We start from the raw sequence: 22,997 nt of genomic DNA on the forward strand, positions 1-22,997 counted from the left end.
AATTAGTTACCTTTTGTTTTCATTCTTGCAATAGGAGCTGTTTCATGTAATAAGAATTTGCCAAATTGCCGATTAGATCAGATCTTCTACTTGTGCACATACAACTCTTTTCATAAATGTTTTAGGACTGTGGCTTGTTGTGCAAGCAATATAATTGCATTATGCAAATGCCACTTGTTTTAGAGAATACAAGTCTCGCAATAGTTTTAATGTATTTAACTATCATGCATGTATTGCTGCTAAGAAAGGAGTCCACAAGAATAAACTTCTCTGAAAATCTATCAGTGGAAGAGGTATAAGTTACTACAGCAAATTCCTGTGGTATGGAAAATAACTTCCTAGAGGTCAGAGATTTTGAAAAGCTGAAGTAGTCTAACAGGAAAAAGCTTTTTGGTTCTTCAGTTTTTGACTTCCAAAAGTGTTATCATTAAATTTTTAAAACACATGCCCTAAATGTCTAGGTGGATAGACAGTGTCAAATATGAATATTTAATGTAAAATAATCAAGTAGCTGCCTACTTTTTGCCATGAACTTGTAAAAGATGTTTAAAATATGTGGCCTAGGTTTCTAGGTAGGTGAACAGTCCTGAATGTGAATGTTTAATGGAAAAAATGACAGTTACCTTTTGTCTTTTCCAATGAAATTTTCTTACTAGTTTCTTAGTTGCATTTCCATATTCTTTCTACTTAATCTGAAATTGAGTTGTAGAGTAATTTGAACTTGTAGTATAGCAAAATGTAAAATATATAGAGGGTGAAGAGATTTGAAATGTAAAATAAATAGCGAGTATAGTGACTTAACATGGTGAAAGCCATATAGTAACATCTAACTGTGAAAACAGATACCTTCTTCATATTTCTATTCATTGATTACTTTTTTATTTCTCCTAAGATTTTCTTCTCAGCATAGGAAGGCTGATACTTGAATGTAATTGTTAAGGTTATAAAGATAATTTATGAAAGCCTCCTGTTTCACCTGTGCAAGATGCTCACCTTTGATAGTGTGTTTGCACTGCTCTCGATGTAAAGCTTGTTACAACAATGCTTCAGCTTTCATCATTTCTCTATGGTAGGTTATATTGAAATAATAGTAATTCCCTTGCATACTATGCAATTAGCCTTGCTACATGATACTGGATATAGAGATTCAGTTTCAAAGGAAAGTTTAAGACACCATGAATATCTTTTTCCTTTGAAGTAAGCTGTTAAGACTTCATCCGGGGAAGAAAGGGTATGGGCTTCTGGGGCAATAGGGACTAAAAGAAGAATGCACATCTCAAATACTGGCAATACTGGTTGTTTCAATTTCTGTGCAAATAATGTGCTATCAAACATTAAAGCTTCAAAGAGCCGAAGAGCTAATCAGATAGATGTTGATGGATCTAGCAGATTTGGTGTCCAATCACAGCAGTGAAAATATCCCAATCCCCTATTAAAAAAAAAAAATCATATAAAATATTCACCTGCATAATAGGATTTCCTTAATATTTATTTCTTTACTTGTTACCAACATTGCCAAGCTAAGTGTATTCCCACTTGGAGAGTATCTTTTTAATTACCATATGTTTTTTCCTTACCTTTTATTATTCTCCCTGAATTGGTGGTTGCGTGTGCTTCAAATGGTATGTAGATTAATTTCATTTCTGGAAGTCTTAAATTATTTATGCTGTTTGGGAATAATGTGCATTTCCATTGTTTACAGCTCTGGTATTTCTGATTATGTAGCATCAGTCTTGTTTTGCTGCAAGTATCCTCTGTTGATTAACTCTCTAGATAGTTTTATAATGGCCTGTATCCAAATGATGTACACATAAATCCCAGTTGTTTCTGTGAATGCTGATAGAATTTAGATTTTTATTGTTTTTAAGATGAATGCTTATAGAGTTACCACTTGGCTCTCTGAAAAAATTTCCTCTGAAAGAAGATCACACAGTTTTGTCTGTTATACAGTTTTATGTTTTAAAATAGTAAGGGATACCTAGGTATTATTCACAGTTATAGTGAAAACAAAAGTTGGACAAAAAATAAAGGGAATAAATGATAATAGAACTGGTTACTTCTGTTTATTGGTAGAAGCACTTACATACATCCTTTTTTTTTTTTTTTTTTTGGCTTAGTATTACATTCTTAAGCTTTCCAGTTTTAGACCAGCTGGGTTGAGTCACTTGATTGGTGAATATATAATAATGTGATTGATTTCTATGTCTTTAGTAAGAACAGAACAGATGTGCTAGAAAAAAATTTGCAAAAATATTTGAACATTTAGCTTTAGTGTTCACATGTTCTGAATTTTTTGTTCTATGTAGTACACTATGCTTTTCAGTTCTCAGACAAGTATCTCATCATTTTAAAGGGAAAAAGAAACATGACAAAGAAAACTGCGTAACTGTATGCTCCTTACAGTCTGTATAAACATTAGGACTGTGTACTTAGAAGCCTTTGCTACATGAAGTGAGGGTAGGGCCTCAGCCTGAAAGTTCAGAAAATATTCTGAGTAATCACTTGTCATTATAAGGCACTGAAAGACGCAAATCAATGTCATTCAAGCACACAAACAACAACAAGTRCTTTCTGTAGCAAAGAGCATTTCTCCTTTTGTTTTAGATCCTCTTATGTAAAGAAACATTATGACTTTCAAGCTTTTTATTTGCTTTCTTGTATTTAGCCGTCTTTCCTGACAAAAGGAGGCTTGTGTCATCTGTCTGGTAGCCCTCTTCCTCCTAGTTGGTTTTGAACTCACTGGGCCCAAATCTATCAAATGAATACATCCGCTGAAAGAAAAGCTGTAATATGAACTTAAAACTTGTCTGTCCTGTTTGGCCTCCTGGCTGGGCAAACAGCACATAAATATTGACAAGGGGCCCACGATTCCTCGGGTTCCCTGATAATGTAGTGGCCACGTGGGAGGAAAGGCATGGTGTTGCTGAACGGAGTGGTGGACAGGCCATAGAGGGGGGGCTGAAAGGAGTCGAAGGAGGAAGGACTGAGATTGTTAGAATGGATATGAAGAAGGAGATACAAGAGGAAAATCTTTATGATACCAGGCTTTACGAGTTCTCCTGTATATATACTATATTGATAGCAAGTGGTTGCAAGTAGTGTAGCCCAACTGAGGTGTATTTATAGAGTGAAACAGCTGGGGCTGAGAGCCAGTGTCTGCACTGTGCATGCTTCRTGGAGGGTGACTTTGGACTCTAATTTGGTCTGCTGACTGAACATCCCTTGGCAACTGGTGTTCATCTTCTGGTCTAGCTGCATCCAGAAAAGAAAAAAATCAGGTTTTGCATTCCAAGCCTACTCACCAAAATGAATCAAAGCAAGGTGAATTGAGAAGATTTGGAGAATTGCTTCAGAAGTACCTTCCTGATCCAAACTAAAGTACTGATATAAGCACATCTATAGAGGAACTTCCGTTTTGCTTTTGCATTTTGTTTTTGCTCTGTTTTGGGAGCAAACTGGAAAGAAGTTGACCTTCCATTGCTTTTATTACCTCTTGTATGTTTACTGGAGGTCAGCCCCCAGAACTGTGCAGACAAGAAACCTAATAAAAGAATAGAAATTCTGACCTGCTTGATACAGTTTCTGTGCAGAAACAAACTAGATAGATAGGTTAAGAAAGCAAAAGTTGGAATTCTTATTGATTGAAGACTGCTGAAGCCAATGTTGTTATTAGCCAGCAGTAATAAAAATGAGAAATAGGGACATAACCTCCACAATGCCATTCAAAAGTTAGTTTCAACGTGCCTACCAATGGAAGTAAGCATCACTGGACCAGCTGCAACTTTTGATTACTAGAAAATTTTATGATAGCCAAATATTTTCACAGTATGTCAGAAAAACAAGCGTAAGGATTTTGGTCACGCAGAGAATTTTTTTTTTGTTTTTTCTTCCCCCCTCAACTGTTTTTCTATGTGATTTATTAGAAGATACCCACAGCTTTTATCTTAAAAACTTACGGACTTCATCATCCTGTTTACCAAAATTAGTCCCAATGTATTTTTTTTAAACTGTCCTAAAAATGTGTATATCTATGACTTTTATTGTTGTGCATCTATTGATAACCTAGATTGAGCCTCATTATGCTTTTCAAGACTGCTTTGCAGTGTTTTTATGCTTAAATATAGAGAAAGCACCAGTCCACTGCACTAACTGACTTGAAAATTTAATCATATTCGGAGTTCATAGGTAAGCATAAATAAAAGAATCCCACTCAGTGTCTCACACCACATGGTATTTGCTTTGCTTTGCTTTTTTTTTTCCCCCTCTACATAGCAATTCTTAATGGAAACATAAGACTCTTGTGGTTTACCAGGAGATTAACCTATATGGACTGCTTAGGACTGATAGGAAGTGAATTACTGGGCTGATAGGCCTTTGTAGCCTGGCACTGCACACCTCAGGAGGTAATGACAAGGGAGATCAAACCTAAACACTTCTGCTAACTGTATCCCAGCTCACACTTTATCAAAAGAAGGTGTCATCTTGTGAATTTTGTCCAAATTAGAGTTTCCCTATTAGGGGTTAGAAATAGCAAAAACAAGGAAAAAATCCAACAATCAGTAACTAAAAATACATATTATGATTTGTTTATTGCAGTTGTGTCCTGGGTAGTTTTTAAGGAGCTGCACTGTGTTGCAGTTTCTTAGAAGATTTAAAGTAAAGGTTAACTGCCTTGCTTCCTTCAGACTTCAACAGCCATTTCTGTTATGTTGTTTTGGTTTGTCTTGAATGCATTTATAAGTTCTTATTCAAACAGGCTAAACAAATGTTATGATCAACCACTTCGACTTGGTGGTGAGTGCAGGTGTAGCATTTTGTATTGCAGACCACAAAGTCCATAGCAGTCTGTTGTGCCTCGCGGCATTATTAAGTTAGACAGCAATGCATGCCAGCTTCTCTTCTTTTGTAACTGTTATTAAAGATGTTATCTTTAGCCACAATACTGAAGTTATGCAACTTAATGTTCTGTATGTATTAAAATATTAATGAAAACACAGGGTTGAAAACAATGAGTGTGACCCAATATAAAAGGAAGCATTTAATCAAAATTAAAATCTTCAGTAATGAAATCTCGCTGTCTTTATGTGCACTTATGTTCATGCTGAGCATCCCCCTCTGTTTCCCTTTGTTAATTCTGAATCAGACTTCTGGCTGCTGTTTTACCACATGGGGTGATCCAAAACTTCATGCACTCTTTCCTTCCAGCAATAAGACATCCTCTGCGAACAGGCAATCTCTCTCTGATTTTTACTCAGTAACATTTATTGCGCATTAAATACTAACATATTGATCAAGTGGCATGTTGCCTTTGAATATCTCGTAGGGATTGAAGCCAGAATAAGAGTCCAAATGCAGAAGTACTTTTCTGTGTGGTTTTATTGTCTTTTGGCATTTGCTATAGCATATATATCTCGAAGAGTTGCAATTCAGGATTCAGGCTTCATGGGTTTGGTAATGTCTATTCTTTTACAACACCATTTTTCATTTTTTTAGCTATTAGCTTTGCTGTTTGCTATAATACTCTGGATAGGTTTTGCAGTAGATGAAGCCTTCAGAACATTAAGGCTAAACAAAGAGCTAACATTGTACATCAGAATAACATCTGTCTAGAGAATTTTCAAATTTTGAGCTATAAAAAAGTGAGTATAACATATTGAGCCATGTTTCTTTACATTGAGGAATGAGCATGATTCATATCTTAGAATATGTCCAAAACAGAGCAAACATTGGTCTGCGCTATGTGGGATCTGTCTGAAAACAGTCAATTGAATTAGGTGAAGACTGTCTCTAGGACAATTATTCTCCTCTTTGTTGACCTCTATATAAGGCTGTCTGCCATTTTTCTCTGAGGTGATTTCCTGGAATGTTTTCTAAAACTAGCAAAATTAAGGAAATAGTAAGTTGAAAAGTATATGACATTTGGTATAAAGGAAATTTTGAAAAACTTTATCTGTTCTTACTGTGACAGTCTGTTGTCAATTTACATCTTAAATATTTTAGAAGCTAGAGAAACAATATTACCACAAGAATGATATATATTGATGCATTTGGACTTACAAAGTATAATTAAATAAAAGTCTACTATCTCACGAAAGCATATTCCTCCTGTATAACAGGCCAGAGAGGTGAGAGAAGAGTTTGGAGCTGCGCCTTTAATAGTTCCCTTCGGTAGAATAAAATTGTATATGAAGAATCTGACAGTCCAGCAATGTTTTTGAGCCATGTGGTTTTGTCATAGTGTTTAGTGCCAACAAATCCTGCATTGTCTTTGCAGCTCTGTTACTGTTCTGAATTAGCCACTTAACCATATGAAATGTCTGCGTCTTGCACCTTCTAACTGATGATGTTTCAGACTTGATGTAATGGTGGAATAACRTTTTCCAGAATATTAAAGCAGAAGTGGTTTAGCTGTTTGATTGTGGTCATGGCATTATATATTCTCTGATATAAACATGTCGTGTTTTTCAACCACTTTAACAGCATGGTGGGGATTTTTTCATGGAAATAGGGTCCTTTCAGAAAACTTTTGAGTGTGGTGGTACAGTTATGACACATTAAAGTTTGAATGCTAAGCAGAGGACATGGCTAAAATGATTGCCTTGAGGCAGGAGCTTAGCAAAACTGTAGGATAGTGCATCTGCAGATTTAGGGTTGTGCACAGTGCATAAACCTTGTCATTCCCAGGTGTGTGAATGCTCAACCATGGGATTGTCACATGCTTATTTATTTCTTTAAAAACATCTCCGGCGATACATTTTCAGTTTCCTCGGAATTAAAGAATGAGTATAAGCAATTGCAAAAGCATAGGCCATTTAAGCCTTGCCTATACTTCAGAAACACTACTGCTATAGTTTCATTGGCAAGTCTTTGGAATAGTTACATCTCTCCTTTTAACAAGGTAAATTAAGACAAATAAGGTTCTGTCAGGTCTCACCTACAGTGGGGGATTTTCCAGCTTAGCGACTCTGGGAAGAGAGTCAGTTTGTCAAATCTCAAGCCAACACAGCCATGACAGCAGCACCTTTTCAATCAATTCCAATCGGGCTCAATTTGCCAGTGCCATATATCAGAGTTTTAAGCTTTCATTAAAAATTGGCTAAGTCTTTGCTTTTGTCCTTGTAGCTGAATTCCTTTCTTTCTTTTTTCTCCCTTGAATGCTAAGTGGCAAAAGCAGCCAGGACACTGGCATTTCTGGGTCACACTTTCTTTCTTTAAAGAGGAAACCATCCTGCTTTTGCAACAGGGTTTGTGAAGCAGTTAAGACAGACACTGGCATTTTGGTGATTTGTCTTCTGACCTGTGCTCTCTCCTCTTTTGGTCCCTTATATCTCTTTTGTTTTTCCAGTTATTTCTTTATCCTTTAATTTGGAAGGCTAAAGCAGGATTTTGCTCCAACATCTTAAACTAATTCTTCTTCTCTATTATCTTCTGCTTTGAGGGAAGGCTAGTGCAGTTAACAGTTCACTTCAAACTGGGCTTTGGGACCCAGACTTGCAGTGTACAAAAAAAGTGGTGTGTTTTYAGAATACACCCAAATCCTTGGTTTTGAAAATGAAGCTACTTCTTTGTCTAGGGAAGACTGATTTGTGGATCTCCCAAAGCCATACCTCTTCTGTGAACTGTCTAAAACCCATTGATTTGTGTCCATAATTTTTGAAATCTGCTGAGTTCAGTGACACTGGAAGCATTGTTTCTTGTGGAACATGATTCAGRTAACCCAAGAACTTTAAAATGAAATGTACAATAAAAAAAAAAAAAAACTAACCGTGGGTGTTTATAAAAAGTGAAGGGAAGCTGTTTCTTCACATCTGTACTAATGAATTTACTCACCTCAGAGGCAGATTCTGAGTTACAGGCAGCAAATGCCTTGTCCTAGATCATAATATGTGGAAGATGTCGGGAGGGATCCCCTTTTGTAACACAGTCAATCAAGTTAATAATTAGGTCCATTTTCCTTATCTATTTTCAATTTTCGATCAACCTAAGGGATATTCTCAGTCACATGCCTGAGGCATCGCAGATACTTCAGAGTTTAATTAGGGCTCCCAGTGCTCCAGTGTGTTCTCTTAGGCCTGTCAGTTACCTTTCTCACAGGAGCTAATATTGCTTTTTATATGACTTCTCAGATTCGGTCATTTAATTGATTCCCAATTCATCATCTGGTTCATTTACACTTTCCTTTTCACACATGGAAATATTATCATGGGATGACATCTATCTTTCCCCAAAAATGCCTGCCCCTAAAAGTCTAGGTCTTCAAATGATGAAACAAAATCAGACTGACTGTGAGTGTTTTCTATAAATTTTCTGTAATTATCATCTAGAACCTTTGGCCAATGGTTTTTACATGGGTTTTTTTGGAGCCTGCTCCTTAAGCATATTTCTTCCTATTAACAATTGTGCCTCAACAACACTTACAAATAACAAATGATGGAATAAATATATTTATTTTAACATCTATATGTGCATTCAGTATGTTTATTGCCAAATGCCTCAGCATTTAATTGCTTTTGCAATGTAGCATATTGCTTGATTTAGTACTTTATTTGTCATCAGTGCCTTTTAAAAGATGTGATACAGCAGGTGCCGCATTCCTTGATTTTTTCCAACATTAATAGAATAGAAACATGCAGGTGTTATATTCACTAACATGTGTTGCTAAATATAATAGGGAATGACACTTTTTCCAGAGGAGGTAACTATTAACCTTCGGTAGGTATTAATATACCAATTTAGTGGTGCTGTATAAAAACAATCAATCAAAAACATTACTCTTTGGAGAAAATACATTTTAAAGCAACTTAAAGGTTACAGTAATTGAGGCAGTACTTAATGTTTTAAAAGTGTGATCCAATTTCATAAGCCAGTGAGGCTGCTGCTGTTTCATACGTCTAATGCCTATATTTAACTCTTATTTCAACTGGTTCTTGATTGTATCTCTGTTAATGAGCACTAAAACAAGGCTGCGTTTCCTAATTGCTTTGTCCRCCAGTGCTCTTTGCTGTTGTTACCAGCTAGGCAATGCTAATATTGTTAGTACTAAGTTACATAACTTTGTAAAGTGTACTTTCATGAACTTAATGCCTGTCCTTGACAACTTCAATCTTCAGCAGTCTTATAGAAGCTTATAGTACCAGGTTCAGTAAAATATTTATTGGGTCTGCACATTGAATGAAAATRGGCAGTTTTCCATTGCTTGAAACTCTGTTTGGCTATGGCAGGGAACAGGAATACAGGTTTTCTGAACTTCTCTTCCCAGAATTATTCAAAGCATTCTATGTGTACCATTCACTCTTTAATTCATTCATATCATTATCATTCATTCAAGTTAAATAATGCTGCTGTTTCTCACTAATAATACATGCAGAAGAAATTTAAGTTACTGGTAGTACGCATTTGTCTGATTTATCATTGTACTACATGATGCAGCTCTGAGTTACAAGGTTCTGTTTCCCACTTTACTGAGAGCTGAAATATAATTGTTAGTTTTTAAATAGAAGACTAACAAATATTTCTCACATATGATATGTTTTTTGGGATAAAAAGCAGCTGAACTGTGTTTGGTAGACTTCTATAATGCCAACGGATTAGTACAAGTAAACATCTAAAGGCTAGTGATTTTGGATACCTCTATTTAGAATTTTTCTGAGTCCTGTTTAAGGATTTTGATTTAAAAAAAAAAGCCATTTTTTGGAAAATTGGTCCCATTTAATGTGCTTTAAATTTGAGGTACCCAAAATTAGCAATTACTCTAAAAATCTGGCTAAGATATGTAAATCCTGTAATTCTACTAGATACTGAAAAAGTTGACTGAGGTTTATTTGTGTTATAGATTGAAATAAGAGGGTTTCTGTGTGAAGTACAATTGACCGCAGATTCAAGGAGAGCATCCAATTGTGATTCTTTTGATTCAATACAGTATTAAGTAACTTAGAGCTAAGAACTAATTAGAGCTAAGAACTAATTAGAACAAGGACTTCAGTATGTTAGGCCATGAGCTGTTACTATTTCATATATGGGCTGTTTTGTTCAATAATTCTTTTGTAGGTACATTTCTGAAGTGAGTAGCAATACAAGATCTAGAACCATTCTTTTCCTACCACCTGCACACAGAAATAATAAATAAATAAGCCTAAATAGTACAGTACATGGAAACACACCATCAATTATTGAAGAGACTTCAAAAGCTACTGGTATTTTAGAAAATAAGTTGTCTTTTGGTATGCCTATTATAATGTCTACTAAAATTTTTAAAACGGTGTAAATGAAAGTTTAAAAATCAAGCATCAAATGTTATATGAAAGCCTAGGAAGAGAAAGAACATAATAATAATAAAAGACAGATCTTAGGTTTGTTCAACATCAATTTAGAAAGAAAATAAAAGATCTTTTACAATTTCTTCTTGCATTCGTTAACCGTACTATTTCTTCCATGGTGACGTCGTAGAGGAAGTTTTTTATGAACCAGCTGTTTAAACTAAATTAGTTTGTCTCAGTCGTGGTAGAGTAGAAAAAATACAGAATTTTTGTGGTTGTTTCTTTTAACTTTGCTTTTTTAAGCTTGAAAGGAGATTTTGAAATACAAATATATATGATGCTCTGATCATAGCTGTGAAGATTCAAGACAAGGTTATCAACATGAGTTCATATTAATACATTTGAATACCAAGCAAATAATATCACTTGTTTTTAAAATACTTTAATTTCCTCAGGCTTTGAGGTAGTGACGCTTACTAAAGGGCAGAGTTTAAAGCAGAACAAGTCAACACTACACAAGTACATTCCCTTGAATCTATCGCCATAAATGTCTGGCTGAACATTTGCAATTGATCTATACTGTGATGATGTTAAGTGATGGTGATCTCTTATGATCAGTCTCTTTACAACAAGCAGTCACGTGTATCTGGCAACCTACTGAATGTAACTTCCCAGACTGTATCACCAGGGAAATCCTGAGAAGGGCTGGCTGTGTTAGAGAGGTTAAACTATCAGGTCACCTGCCCAGTATTTCAGTAGTTTTGAAGTTCAGAGAAGCCTTAAAGAAGATTTGACATCTAGATACTGAAYTGATTGATATCTGCCTGCCTTTAGAAGGCTGTTTAGTTCAGCTCACAAAGGAGTAACAGTTTCCAGTAGCTGAGGTGAAAAAGCTTCAAATGAGGAAAAAAATGTGAAAAGAAAATGATGAAAGTAGTGAGCCACTAGACAGGTTGCTCAAAATGAAATGACTCCCTAATCTGTTGGAGGCTTAGTAAAAGAGTAGACATTCTTTGAAACATGCAATTGTGTATTGCTGGGCTCAGTCACTGCCTAACCTTATTGCCTGTATTATGTGAGTGACCTTGTTAGGTCATAATTGTCCTTAAAAATTCTTTCTATTTATAGCCATTTTCCTTCTGTTCCATTTTAATAACTGTGCACTGTAGTTATTGTCAATGGATAATTCAGTGTTTTTAATGTCTTCAGAAAGGAAAATAAATCAGTTTTTTCAGGAAACCAGTTTTTCCTTTAACTTTATACAGCTGGATGGAAACTTTTGGGGGCTGTCTTCAGAACAGGATACTTCTAATTTTGAAATGATCAAGTTTTTGGTCAAACCAGATAACATTCTTAAAGAGTTTAATATGGTCCAAAATAAATTTTGGCAACACATACCTTGTCTTTAATCTGACCATGTGTGCATTTTTTGTTCTTTTTGAACTTAATTAAGGGCCATAACACTACCTTATTAGTGACATACATGTATTAAGAAAAGTTATATTCTGGCATCGGTATAAATTTTATCCCAGCAAAGTCTTTAAACAGGATAACATAGTTCTGGCTAACGCTTAAGTGAGCTGTGATTAAAATTCAGCACCTGGTTAGAAGCACTGTTTCAACTGACATAATGGTTTCACAGTATATTTCAATGTCAAAAATGTCTGCTGTGTCTCACTAAATTAGAAGTAGAAAAAGTTCAGTAGGTAGGGGGGAAAGGGATCATTGCTGGTCCTAAATTACAGGAACTGATTTGCTGTTGAGTAATAGCTCAATTCTGACTAAAAATAATTAGTGTCTATTTGATTATGTGTTCATGGGATTTTGAGCATAGAATATTTATTTAACTTCCTGGATCCAATAAATTTTTCCAAATTTTATAGCATTTTCCTATGAAGTGTTTGTTTCTGTTGTTTTGTTCCTTGTATTTTATTAGTCAGATGAAATTTTCTTTTGCTTTGTTGAGGACAGAAATGGAAGCACTGAAACAATTCCTATACCTTTACAGGAATTAAAATAATAGAATTGGTGAATATCTAAAAAATTAGTCTATTGCATATTTTTTAAGGAATTGGCCAAAAGGCAGGGCAGAGGACAATTAGGCTGTATTACTTAGCTTAGCACGCAGTTTGTTGTTAGCACATTTTTGTTTGATGTGAGAAAACTTGCTCATTAGCTGAGAACTGGTTCTTTTTTAAAGCACTGTAGGAATGATGATTTCTTCTACTTTTTTCATTGAAGAAATATTCTCCACATTAAGTTTCCCTATGATTCCCAAATAATCAGAGTAGAAACATGGCAATCAGGAACATAAAATTATGATGCATAGAGTCAGAATTTGAAAGAAGATTGAGGCATGTGCTGCAAAACAAAGAAACATTTTAATTATCTTCATCTTGAAAGAACGGAAATTGTTGGGATCTCCTTTGTTTTCTAATTGTGAGATACTTTTGCTCACTAATCTCTGCTCATCTGATGAACAACTAGCCTTGCAAAATGGCAAGATTTGTCAATGGCAATGCAAGAAGGTTAGCAAGAAGCAAGTCTGGACAGTCTCTTTTAGAAGAATTGGAATGGATTAAGGTTACCTTCATCTGATCATGAAACCGCACCCTCAACATCCTCGCTGCCTTTACAGCCTATTCCAAAGGTATTCTGTATTATCAGGTGACCATGGCTGTAGTATCTTCATTGATTAGGGATCCTGCATGTATTTTGGGGCACTGCTTTGAATTATTTAGTGTGCAGTGTCTAGCCAGTCTGAGTAGAATGTAAAACCTATAATCAAAATTTTGGGGAGATTTTCTAATTTCCAGTTCTTAAATGGTACCACCTGGTAAGGCATGATATCCCCCTGTATACAATGTATGATGGTAATTAGCGTGTTCCTTACAAATTCGCTCTTTTGGCTTTCTGACTAGAGCTTTCTGGCTGGTTTGTTTTTCTTGTGCTGTGCTTTGTTTATCTTTACTTTCTTTAAACTAGAGCACAATTATATAATGATAACCTTTAGCAGTAATCTTTTTTAAATGTCTTCAATGTGTATATGCAAAAACTGCCTACCTGACAGTTACCGTCACACATGTTTATGGATTGTGTTTTCAATGAGATTAAGTCAAAATTAAGTATTAAACACAAGGGTACGTTTCTCACTGTGGTCCATTACAAGACAAAGCTTAAACATGCCATTGAAGATGCAGTAAACCCACCAGTAAACACTGCTTGCTCTTGGGTTATCCATGACTTCCAGGTGACTAACGTATGAATCAAATAGCCACYGCTAGGGGAGCGAAGACCATTTGGGGGTTTAGCGTATCATTTTGGACTATCGTATTACTAGTAGTAGAGCTATATTAGCTAGTAGTAGTGACATTTGGCTGTATAAAATTTTAGAAAAGCTACGCTCTTCTTTCATTGTCTGGACACTGTTTTCATTCCTTCTGATTGCACCTTTGTACAGCGTCTTTATATCTGAATCTTTAAATATAGTTGCTGTAATGACTCCCTACTCTATTTCATGTTAGCAAGTGAAGAACATCAGCAAAAAAAAAAAACACCCCCCCCCCCCGGGTGCTGCATATTGGAAAGGGCTGTTTAGGATTTGTGCAAAAATGCTGTCTATTTATGTTGCTTGTCAATAAAAATTTGTCCTCAAGCGATTACTAATTCCTTTTTGCTCTGGGAGAGATTATGGGGGAAGTGTAATTGCTTCATTCATTGAAAAGTGCAAGATTTTAAGTGGTTGTATGAGTAGTTGACTTTAAAGTAGACTTACCAAGGTTGCTCTTGAACTTGATTGATTAATTCAACAAGCATAGCATGAAAGTATATTCTGCACAAGCATAGGAGTTTGGACTTCACACAGTGAGATCACAGAGGAGTTGTTCAGCTGTGCAAGGGACATCATTATTGTTCTAGCTGTGTAATGACAATAATTATGATCATTATTTGTTGTGTTTTATAAAATGTTAGAATAAAATGTTAAAAAACCTATTCACGGTGTTTCAGAAATGTAGATTTAATATATATAGATAAATAGATATAGATATATATACCAAGATTCTACACTGGATTTCTAAAAAGCATCCTCTTGCTTTGTCCATTTTCATTCCAACTACCTATATGTTGAAAATGAGATGCACATGGTGAAATTTGACCCTTGGTAACTGAAAGCACAAACTATACTGGATTTCAAAGTATACTTCTAATATGTCTTCAAAAGGAAATGTTTTCTCAATTTACAATGAACCTTGACTGTGAAGGATAGAAAAGAAAAATTGCCTTTTTTCACTAAGTGAAGAAAATTTTAAATTTATAACTTTATACAAGATTGCCAGGGCCTAAGGCAAAAACCAGAGCATGCATCTACTTTACAGCTGCAAAAATAATTACATGACCACTATCTGTGGAGTAATCTCTAATGGATTACATTTTGTTAGCTTTTCATTATGTAATGTTAGAGCCAAAATAATTCATAGTAAATGGAAAAAATATATATTTTGATGTATCTGTGGCTTGGACCTTTGATGTTCTCCTAAGACATTTTATTATGAATCAGTTAATTTGTGAGAGGTCTTGGTTTACAGACAAGGTACTATGCTTGTAAAGCTGATCTAAGACTAACAAGTGTGGAAATTACTAAAGTAATTTGCTTTTATTAGGCAAGTACTGGACTTCTTTGTTGCTTCAAAGGTGCTAAAAGCCATCCGAGGTGCTATCTGAAAGGTTTTCTTCTTAGATTTATGAGGTCTTAGAGACTTGAAAAGCACTTATGCTTTGTTAAGATCATTTCACTTGATTTTTTTAAAACTTTATGGCACTTCTTTTTATATATCTCTTAGCTTTATCCAAGTGATATAATCTTCAGCAGTAATAAGAGGCTGCTTATTCATGGGCTAAACAGCCCTTTTATTATGTTGTAATAGAACTTTGGTGTAGCAAATAAACTCTTCTACACTTTCATGTGTTMTTGGCACTGGGAACTGGATGTATGGGGTTTTTTTAGTAACTTGGTGCAACTTTTGTTGCAGTTTCTTTTATGTTCTGTAGTTTGAAGAAGTGAAAAAAAAAAAGTAATAATATGACCGGTGGTTCCAGGCCAGATCCAGTCTCTATTAAAGTAAATAGAAAAAAATTCTTTGACTTCAACAGAAGCAGTGTCAGCCCAGTGCCTTATAGTACTCATTTTATTGTATCTGGATGGCTTGGGGGTTACTTAGAAACAAAAAAATTCACATCCTATTATTAATACCATATTGAATATAAGCATTAGACTTTCAGTGTGTGTATGTAGCTATTTTAATGCTTCCATAACCAAAGTATTTTGGTGTTTTCTGTTCTGTTTCATCAATAGTTAGGATAATGTAGTAAAGAAGCTGTAAGAGTAAGTAAGGTGAACTTACTGAAGTTTTGTTGAAAGCAGAAGGGAAGCTAAGGGATTGATCTGTCTTTTGGCTTGCCTTTCTGGATAACTAAAAATGACATAGTCCCTCTTTCTGAAAACATATTTCACCTASATGTTACCTGGATGAATTTTATTGTTTAAAACTGTCAATTTTCCCTAGTCCGTACAAGGAAAATACCCATATTATTTGCACTTTATAGAGAGAATTTCTTTGCTCTTAGATGGAGCATGCTTTCTCAAATCTTATTACACCAGACAATAGGTGCACCAAATTTATTTTTGAAATAAGCTTTCTAGACAAGGTCTGTTTGAGACAAGAGAACATGTTCATGCAACAACATTTCATTGTTATAGACTAGATGACCTCCAGAGGTCCCTTCTGACCTAAACCATTCTATGATTTCTTCTTCCTTAAATCTTAACATTCTCTTGTAGTAGTTTACATTGTTAAAGTGTTAGAGCAGTTTTACCCCTGATTATCCTCTTTCAGTGCATCAGCATCTACTGATTCCAGGACATTCAAAAAGTTTGATTATTAAGCTAAAGTATTTGAAATGTCAGTGCTTCAGTATGGAAGAGGGTTGCTGTTTTCAGAAGACATTTGGTAACATCTGGAATATACTTCAGTAGTCTTGGTACTCAAATATTCTTTAGTACTTACAGAAGTTACATCCTGTTTCTACAGCAGTGGTAAAATATTCTGTATTTATTGCTTTTGATTCCCATTTACACTTTTACACTTTAATCTTGAAATTTTCCTATTGTATATTATAATGAACATAGCTGAACACATATGCGTGTCGTTGTAACCACTGAATCATAGGGTAGTAGAATGTGAAGTAGACATATTTGAGAAGAAAGAATAGAAAAACAGTCAAAGAACTGAAAGTCCTTTTTGCTCCCCTTTTCCTTTTAAGATTATACAGCATAGCAGAAAGTAGGTGCAAGAAAGATATTTCCCTCTGTCCCAAGGCAGATGCCCTATTTGCCTTCAGACCATTTTGAAAGGTCTTAGCAGCTAGAGTGCCCCACCTGCCAATCTGTAAGCTCACCTACATTCCTTAATGTCTAACAATAAATCACACCTAGCTTTGAAACAATATTAACAATCAAACCACTGTTCAGTAATGAATGGACATGTATCTGAGGTCCATGGCTCTTGGGACATATTTTTTGCTGCAGATTCTTGGCACTATTTCGTATTGACACAAGATTGTTGCAGGTAGCAAGAATGACCCATAGCTTAGTCAAAACCATAAGAGTTCTTTGGTTCTAATGTACTTTTCCATAACCATACACTTTGTTCAGTGTGGATGGAGTAACAGCAGTGGAGAGGTCTAAAATTTTATATGTGCTATCATTTGAGTTATTTATTTTTAGATTAAACCTAATGCCACTTACTTGGCAAGATTCAGGAATGCCATTATTCTGTTAAACTGTTGCCCTGTGTAATGGTCTGCTGAGCACAGTATGATGTCTCTCCTCCTCCCCAAAAAGAAAAATAATCACACAGCTATGAAAGGACTCAGTGGATGGAAAGAGAGTCTCCTAGGCCTAGGCTTGGCCAAATGATGAGAACAAATTCTAGTAGCGATGCCACAATAAAAATATTTCCTTCTTTGAAAAGGTCATAAAATTGACTTCTACCAAATGAAGGATGTGGTCCTGTATCAGATAAAGTAGTGACTCCCAGGAATTGTGAAAGTTTTTTTTTTTTTTTCCTAGAAAAGACACAAAAGACAAATTGGAAAAAGTAGTTTGGCTTAGGCTGCACTGATATTTGTCCTCCTTATAATGTCATCTCAGAGCTGGGAATTTTAGCTAGTTTGTCCATCTTTGCCCTAAATACAGAGATAGATGCAATTCGTATGGCCAGTGGCCAATCCTTAACCATAAACCTCTGAGCTACTAGCAGGCTGACCTTGTGCCTTGGAAAAAGAGCGGTAGAAAGCAATCTCTGTGATGCTTTTCCCCAAGTGACTTTCAACATTACAGATGGCATTTCATATCCTTCAGCTGTGATTGGAGTCCTTATGCACTAGGCAGAAGTTATGCCAGGTACATGTATTAAAGCAGTTATTCATTGCAAACACTCCTATGTCCTTGTCAGCTTTTCATTTCTGTCACTGTTAAAGTCACTTTGCTACTATCTTGGATGTTAAATACAAATGATAGGATAAACGTTTTTTTTTTGTTACTCTATGGAAACATTAGAGCTCATCCTCAGATGCCAAATGGAATTTATTAATTGAATTGTTCATTAATTTAATTAAAAACATGATAAAAGGAGTTGTTAAAGGCCAAAACACTGCTGTCCTGTTGGTGTACTGCTGGGTAATTTTTGTCTTCATTTTCTTCACTCTTTCAGTTCTGCGAGATGACTTCAGACAAAATCCATCAGATGTAATGGTAGCCGTGGGGGAGCCTGCTGTGATGGAATGTCAGCCCCCAAGAGGTCACCCAGAACCCACGATATCATGGAAGAAAGATGGGACCCCTCTAGATGACAAAGATGAAAGAATTACAGTAAGTATAAAAAGGCATTGTTGAAAAAGTTTAGTGGCAAAATGAGCTAATCTAAAATTATTAGTTTCTTGAGCATGGAAGCCTCCAGCCATGCTGGAGCTCGATCCTTTCTTTGCCTTGGAGGCAATGCTAATTTGCATTTAGCTAGTAATGTGTCCTTCAGTCTTACACTATCTCATTGCAAGCTATGCATTTATATTTGTTGATGAGAACTGTGCAAAACCTATATTTTTCCTCTTCCTTAAAGGAATTAGAAGCTTTTGAAAATGAAATTCATTCATTGTCTTGTAATTTTCTACCATTTTATCCACTTACAAATTTCTGCAAGCTACATAATCTGCCTTCTTTATTTGGAAAGAGGAACCATCAGTAGCCTAGGTGACACTTTTTTGTAATTTCTTCTAAAAGAATCAGTGCAGTAAAGTTGTGCAATGGATTAGAAAGGATAGTAAGGCTTTTGGGATATAGCTGCATTTYTTTAGAGAGAAAGTGGCTTATCCTAGTCTCTCAAACTGAAGTATTTTCTTATTAGAAGTGTTGTCATATTCATTTGTATCTGTAGCTTGCTGAGTGCAGTGCACAATTATTCAAGAGTATGGAAGAAGCAACTTCTCAAATCAGAAAACTATCATTCTTTTAGTTTTTGACATGTAAAACAATAAGCTATTGAGCCTAAAAGGCTTGTAGAAATGGAAATGAATAAGGAGTTCAAAAATCATTTATATGCTGCCAAAATGGTAATCCAAAGCATCTTTCCCTATGGTGGGAAACTGTATCATCTGAAAGTACACACCATATAGGATCCTGTTGGTAATACACTAGCATAAAGGAAGATCAGAGGCATATACACTTTATACCTTAATGATATGCTGAAATGAGGAAATTTGTAATGGAAGAAAACTTAAAACCCAGCAACATAGGTAAAAAACTACAACTTCTGTTGGACATTTAAACTGCCTTGTTTCATTCATTTCTTACAAACAAGACAAAGCTCAGGCACCCCGCACTTGTGGCATACACATACATTTAAATTTTTAAGTATCCTATAGAACCTGTACTGATTGCTGGCTATTAACGAAATACCTCCAATCATACAAAAAAAAACCTTTGCAATTTTCTTTTCAAATTTCCCTTCTACTGTTACAAGTCAATTGACTTGAGATAAACAGAAGATTCCAGCACTACTTTTTTCTTCAAGAAATGCCTTCTACACTTGCATTTTCTATTGCTATACTTCATTCTCTTGAAGGAATTTCAGGTGTCCTGTAGTGCAGTACCTTTTCTTTGTTGTGCATTAAAACTGCTCCTCTCCCAGCTGTCAGAACAAAGACATGCCCAGAACAAAAGCAACTATTGCGGATTGGCATCACCACCTGTACTTTATTAAAACTGTGCTAATGATGGAATAAAGCCGCTCATTTTGGTTTTGTTTTCTGGTGATTATATAAGATACTCACCTACCTTCTATTCTTTCAGCATGACATCTGCTGGAGTTTTTTTGTGTTATCAGTTTCTGCTTCCAAAAACAAACAAATGGAAATGAGTTTTGATGTAGGTGTAGAGATACACTTGTTTCACATGCCGAGATGAGTGTTCGTGTTCAGAGGTGTAAATTAACAGTGCTGAGATAGCTAGCTCGACTGCATTAATTTATGTCATATTTGCCTGGCATTGTCTTAAATAGCACTATTAATATCATGGCCACTTTCTCACACAGACGAGAGATTAAAGCTACATTGTAATGCAGATTTGCATTGACTTACAGCTGTAGCAGGATCTTGCCAAACGGATAAATATGCATTCAGATGTGTGTCTTAGCAACTTCGCAGTAACCATCTGTATTTTCTTGCTAGTGGCTGGGAGACGAGGGGAGACTGGGACCTGGAATGGGCAAGGCACTAAAAGACAGATGGGCAAAATGTATTAGTGTGGAAACCTGACTTAGAATTATTGCATTTCTATTTACAATCTTTTTTAGATCATTTCCATTTCAGTTTAACAATAGGAACGTAAGAATTAAATCAGTGCAATAACTGACATAAGAATGAAGCTGTCAGCTTTTAAGTGACAGACGCTTCTTTTTTCCATGAAATCAACCCTTTTTTTTCGGAATGTTTTTTCATTTGTGCATATATTTAAAGTGAATGCATAGATCCACTAAAATGGATGGCAAAATTCTCATTCACATCAGTAAGGCTAAATTTCAGGTAACGTAATTTACAAGAGTTACCTTCTTCTTTTTAAGCCATGAAGTTACCAGATAAGAAAATGGCAAAATATATGTGGCAGTGCGTCATACATATGTAATACCAGTGGGCATATTATCAATGGAAATATTTGTAGTGGCTCCACTTTTAAGCATTTCTAGTTGTTTTCATTCTTAAAAACTTGTTCATCTTTGACTCATTGCCATTTTAAGAGATCTGTGAGTGTCAAAGACTGTTTGAAACTTTTAATACATTTTTTATTCTGACAAGAGATTTCAAATAAGCTTTAAGATTGTACTTGTTTTGCAATAAGGGATGATGCTTGACACTTCTTTTCTGATTCATATCTATAAATTCTGCAAAAAGAGGGTATGTCCATGAAGGAACCTTCTTGTAATTATTTGGAAGCTTTTTTTCTCCTGGATAATAACAATGTTAATCTTGGAGTCAACAGAATTGGGCTTTACAGACTGAGTGTTAAGGGTGCCAGAGAAACAGAGGTGGTAGCTTGGTTCCTGACACAAAGTTTGAACCAAGAGATTGAGATAAATAGCAGTTAAATAAGATCCAAGTTAAGGCACAACTTCCTCTGGAATGCAATAAAAAGAAAATATTATTTTGTCCTGGTAGGGTTAAGGAAATTGATATGTTTATGTAGGTGAGATAATAAAAATCAAAGTAGCCTTTGCATAGTTTTGGTCCATTTGTAGCGCAAATAAATGTWCTTTGAAGAGAAATAGGTTTCTGTGTCTTTCAGGTTATAAACAGTAGTGAATGGAACAAATATGAAATGAAAGTAGGAGTAGGGGCACATAGCTATCTGTGCTGGATTACAGAAGCAGACATTCTCTTTGAGTGTAACTCCCCAATACTCCTCAGTTTTAGCACAAGTCAGGCTCACTGTAGGCTGTTCCCTGTATACATTTCCACTGGGTGCATCTGATKAAGAATCATTGTCAAAACATTTTTTTCTCCTTGCTCTTGAATGTATTGTCTATAAACAGTTTTCTCAGTGTGTTGGAACAAAACATGTTTTTTCTTATGTGTATTCTTTGCACCACAGTATGAAAACACTTGCTTGTAGATGTGGTTATTCCCTCTCCATGTATTGCAAATGAAGCAGGAATGAGAGTCATGCGTGTGAGACAAATGCTTATCTTTAACTTAATTTTGTTGAACTGAGAAACAGTTATCATGAGGCCGGAGCCAAAGTGGTGAGATTCTGTGCACATCTAGTTAATTTTTCTCTGGGGATCATTGTAGACTCAAGAATCCCTCCTTACAGCGTATATAGCTGAAAGGGAGTACTCCAGTGCAATCCAGTGAATAGAACTAATTTCTCCTTCTTACATTTAAAAAATAAAATGTATTTTTCAATTTTCTGAAAAAAATCTGCTATAGGAGAGGCCGTGCAACTCTCCTCTTGAAGCTTGAGCCACTGTGGTGAAAAGAAATAAAAGATCTTGACTATGAATGAAAGAGACAGTAACGCACTGAAGCAGGGAATTTCCTCATCCTGTTCCAGACCTCCGAGTTGTTTGTGCATTTGCAATTGTTGCCTTGCCCAGATCAAATTCGTAGTCCCATAAATTCCTGGGAGCAAGGATCTAGGCTAGGACTCCGGGGTTCTCGGTATCCTCACCAGGAATGGGCATGCTCCCAACCCCATCAGTCTGGCAGCCCAGTTCTGTTAGTACATAGCTGAGTGTTTAAGGCACTTACCTCGAGGGGAAAGCTGTGAGTTTGAATTCCCTTAGGTTAAGGAGGAAATGGAATCAGTCTTCCAGTTTCTGCTGACTGCTCTAATCTCTGGGTTGGGTCTTTCCAGACTTATTTTGTCTAGATACAGTTGGCAGGAGCATCAGTAGCTATGCATGCCATTAGCAATGACTTGCTTGGGTTTTGACAGCAATTGCAGTGGGGGCAGGTTGCTTGTAAGCCCATGAACACCTACAGAAAGTGTGCCTCTGTTTACTGCCATCTTCCTGTTACACCTCAAAACCTCCCACTGCTTTCCAAATGGTGTCCCTGCTGCTTTCCTACCACACACCACTATGATGAAACGTGTGCCTCATTCTCCACCTCTGTCTCGCAACCTATCCCTCCATCCACGTAGCCTTTTTCTCCTGCCTTTCTAGCCCCGCTCCATCATCTGTTTGGTGCTAACTGCTTGTGTGGAGGTAATAATGTGGAAGCTCAGATAAGCAAAACCTCCTGCTCCATGCTGTAATGTAAAGGCACTCTTCCTTCGGCAGTATTTTAATGTAAATGGCTGCTGTTCTATGATCTGTAATTCAGGCAGTGTTGTCTGTCAGTGTGAGATTTGCTCGGAGCCTCCCTTAAGGAACTTTGTTGCTGCTTCGCCTTCTTTGTGAATCCCAAATGCGACTGCTTGTGCAGGAGATGCTGACGTCAGGAACTTAACCGAGATGGTGGCACCTCTGGGCATATCTTCAGGCAAAGACTGGCAAAAATTACAGACTCTCAGGAGCTCAGAGGGTTCAAAGAGGAGATTGTGGATGTCTCATCTAGACAGAGGAACTTACATGCGCTTTTGAAACTCTCTCAATTTGTTTCATGTTTTAGGGGCAATGCCTACTTAAT

The 22,997-nt window shown here is 36.0% G+C and overlaps 1 protein-coding gene across 1 annotated transcript in view; it reads left to right on the forward strand.

Annotated features, from left to right (window-relative positions):
* ROBO1 (roundabout guidance receptor 1) overlaps nt 1-22,997 on the forward strand; it is a 651,980-nt gene that overhangs the window by 520,807 nt on the left and 108,176 nt on the right. Inside the window, exon 4 of the mRNA XM_026075994.1 lies at nt 18,029-18,186. Within this exon, the coding sequence (XP_025931779.1) occupies nt 18,029-18,186 (158 nt within the window). The remainder of the gene's footprint in view (nt 1-18,028; nt 18,187-22,997) is intronic.

Source organism: Apteryx rowi, unplaced genomic scaffold (assembly GCF_003343035.1).
Source record: "Apteryx rowi isolate R43461 unplaced genomic scaffold, aptRow1 scaffold_42, whole genome shotgun sequence".
In the NCBI taxonomy this organism is placed as follows: domain Eukaryota; kingdom Metazoa; phylum Chordata; class Aves; order Apterygiformes; family Apterygidae; genus Apteryx; species Apteryx rowi.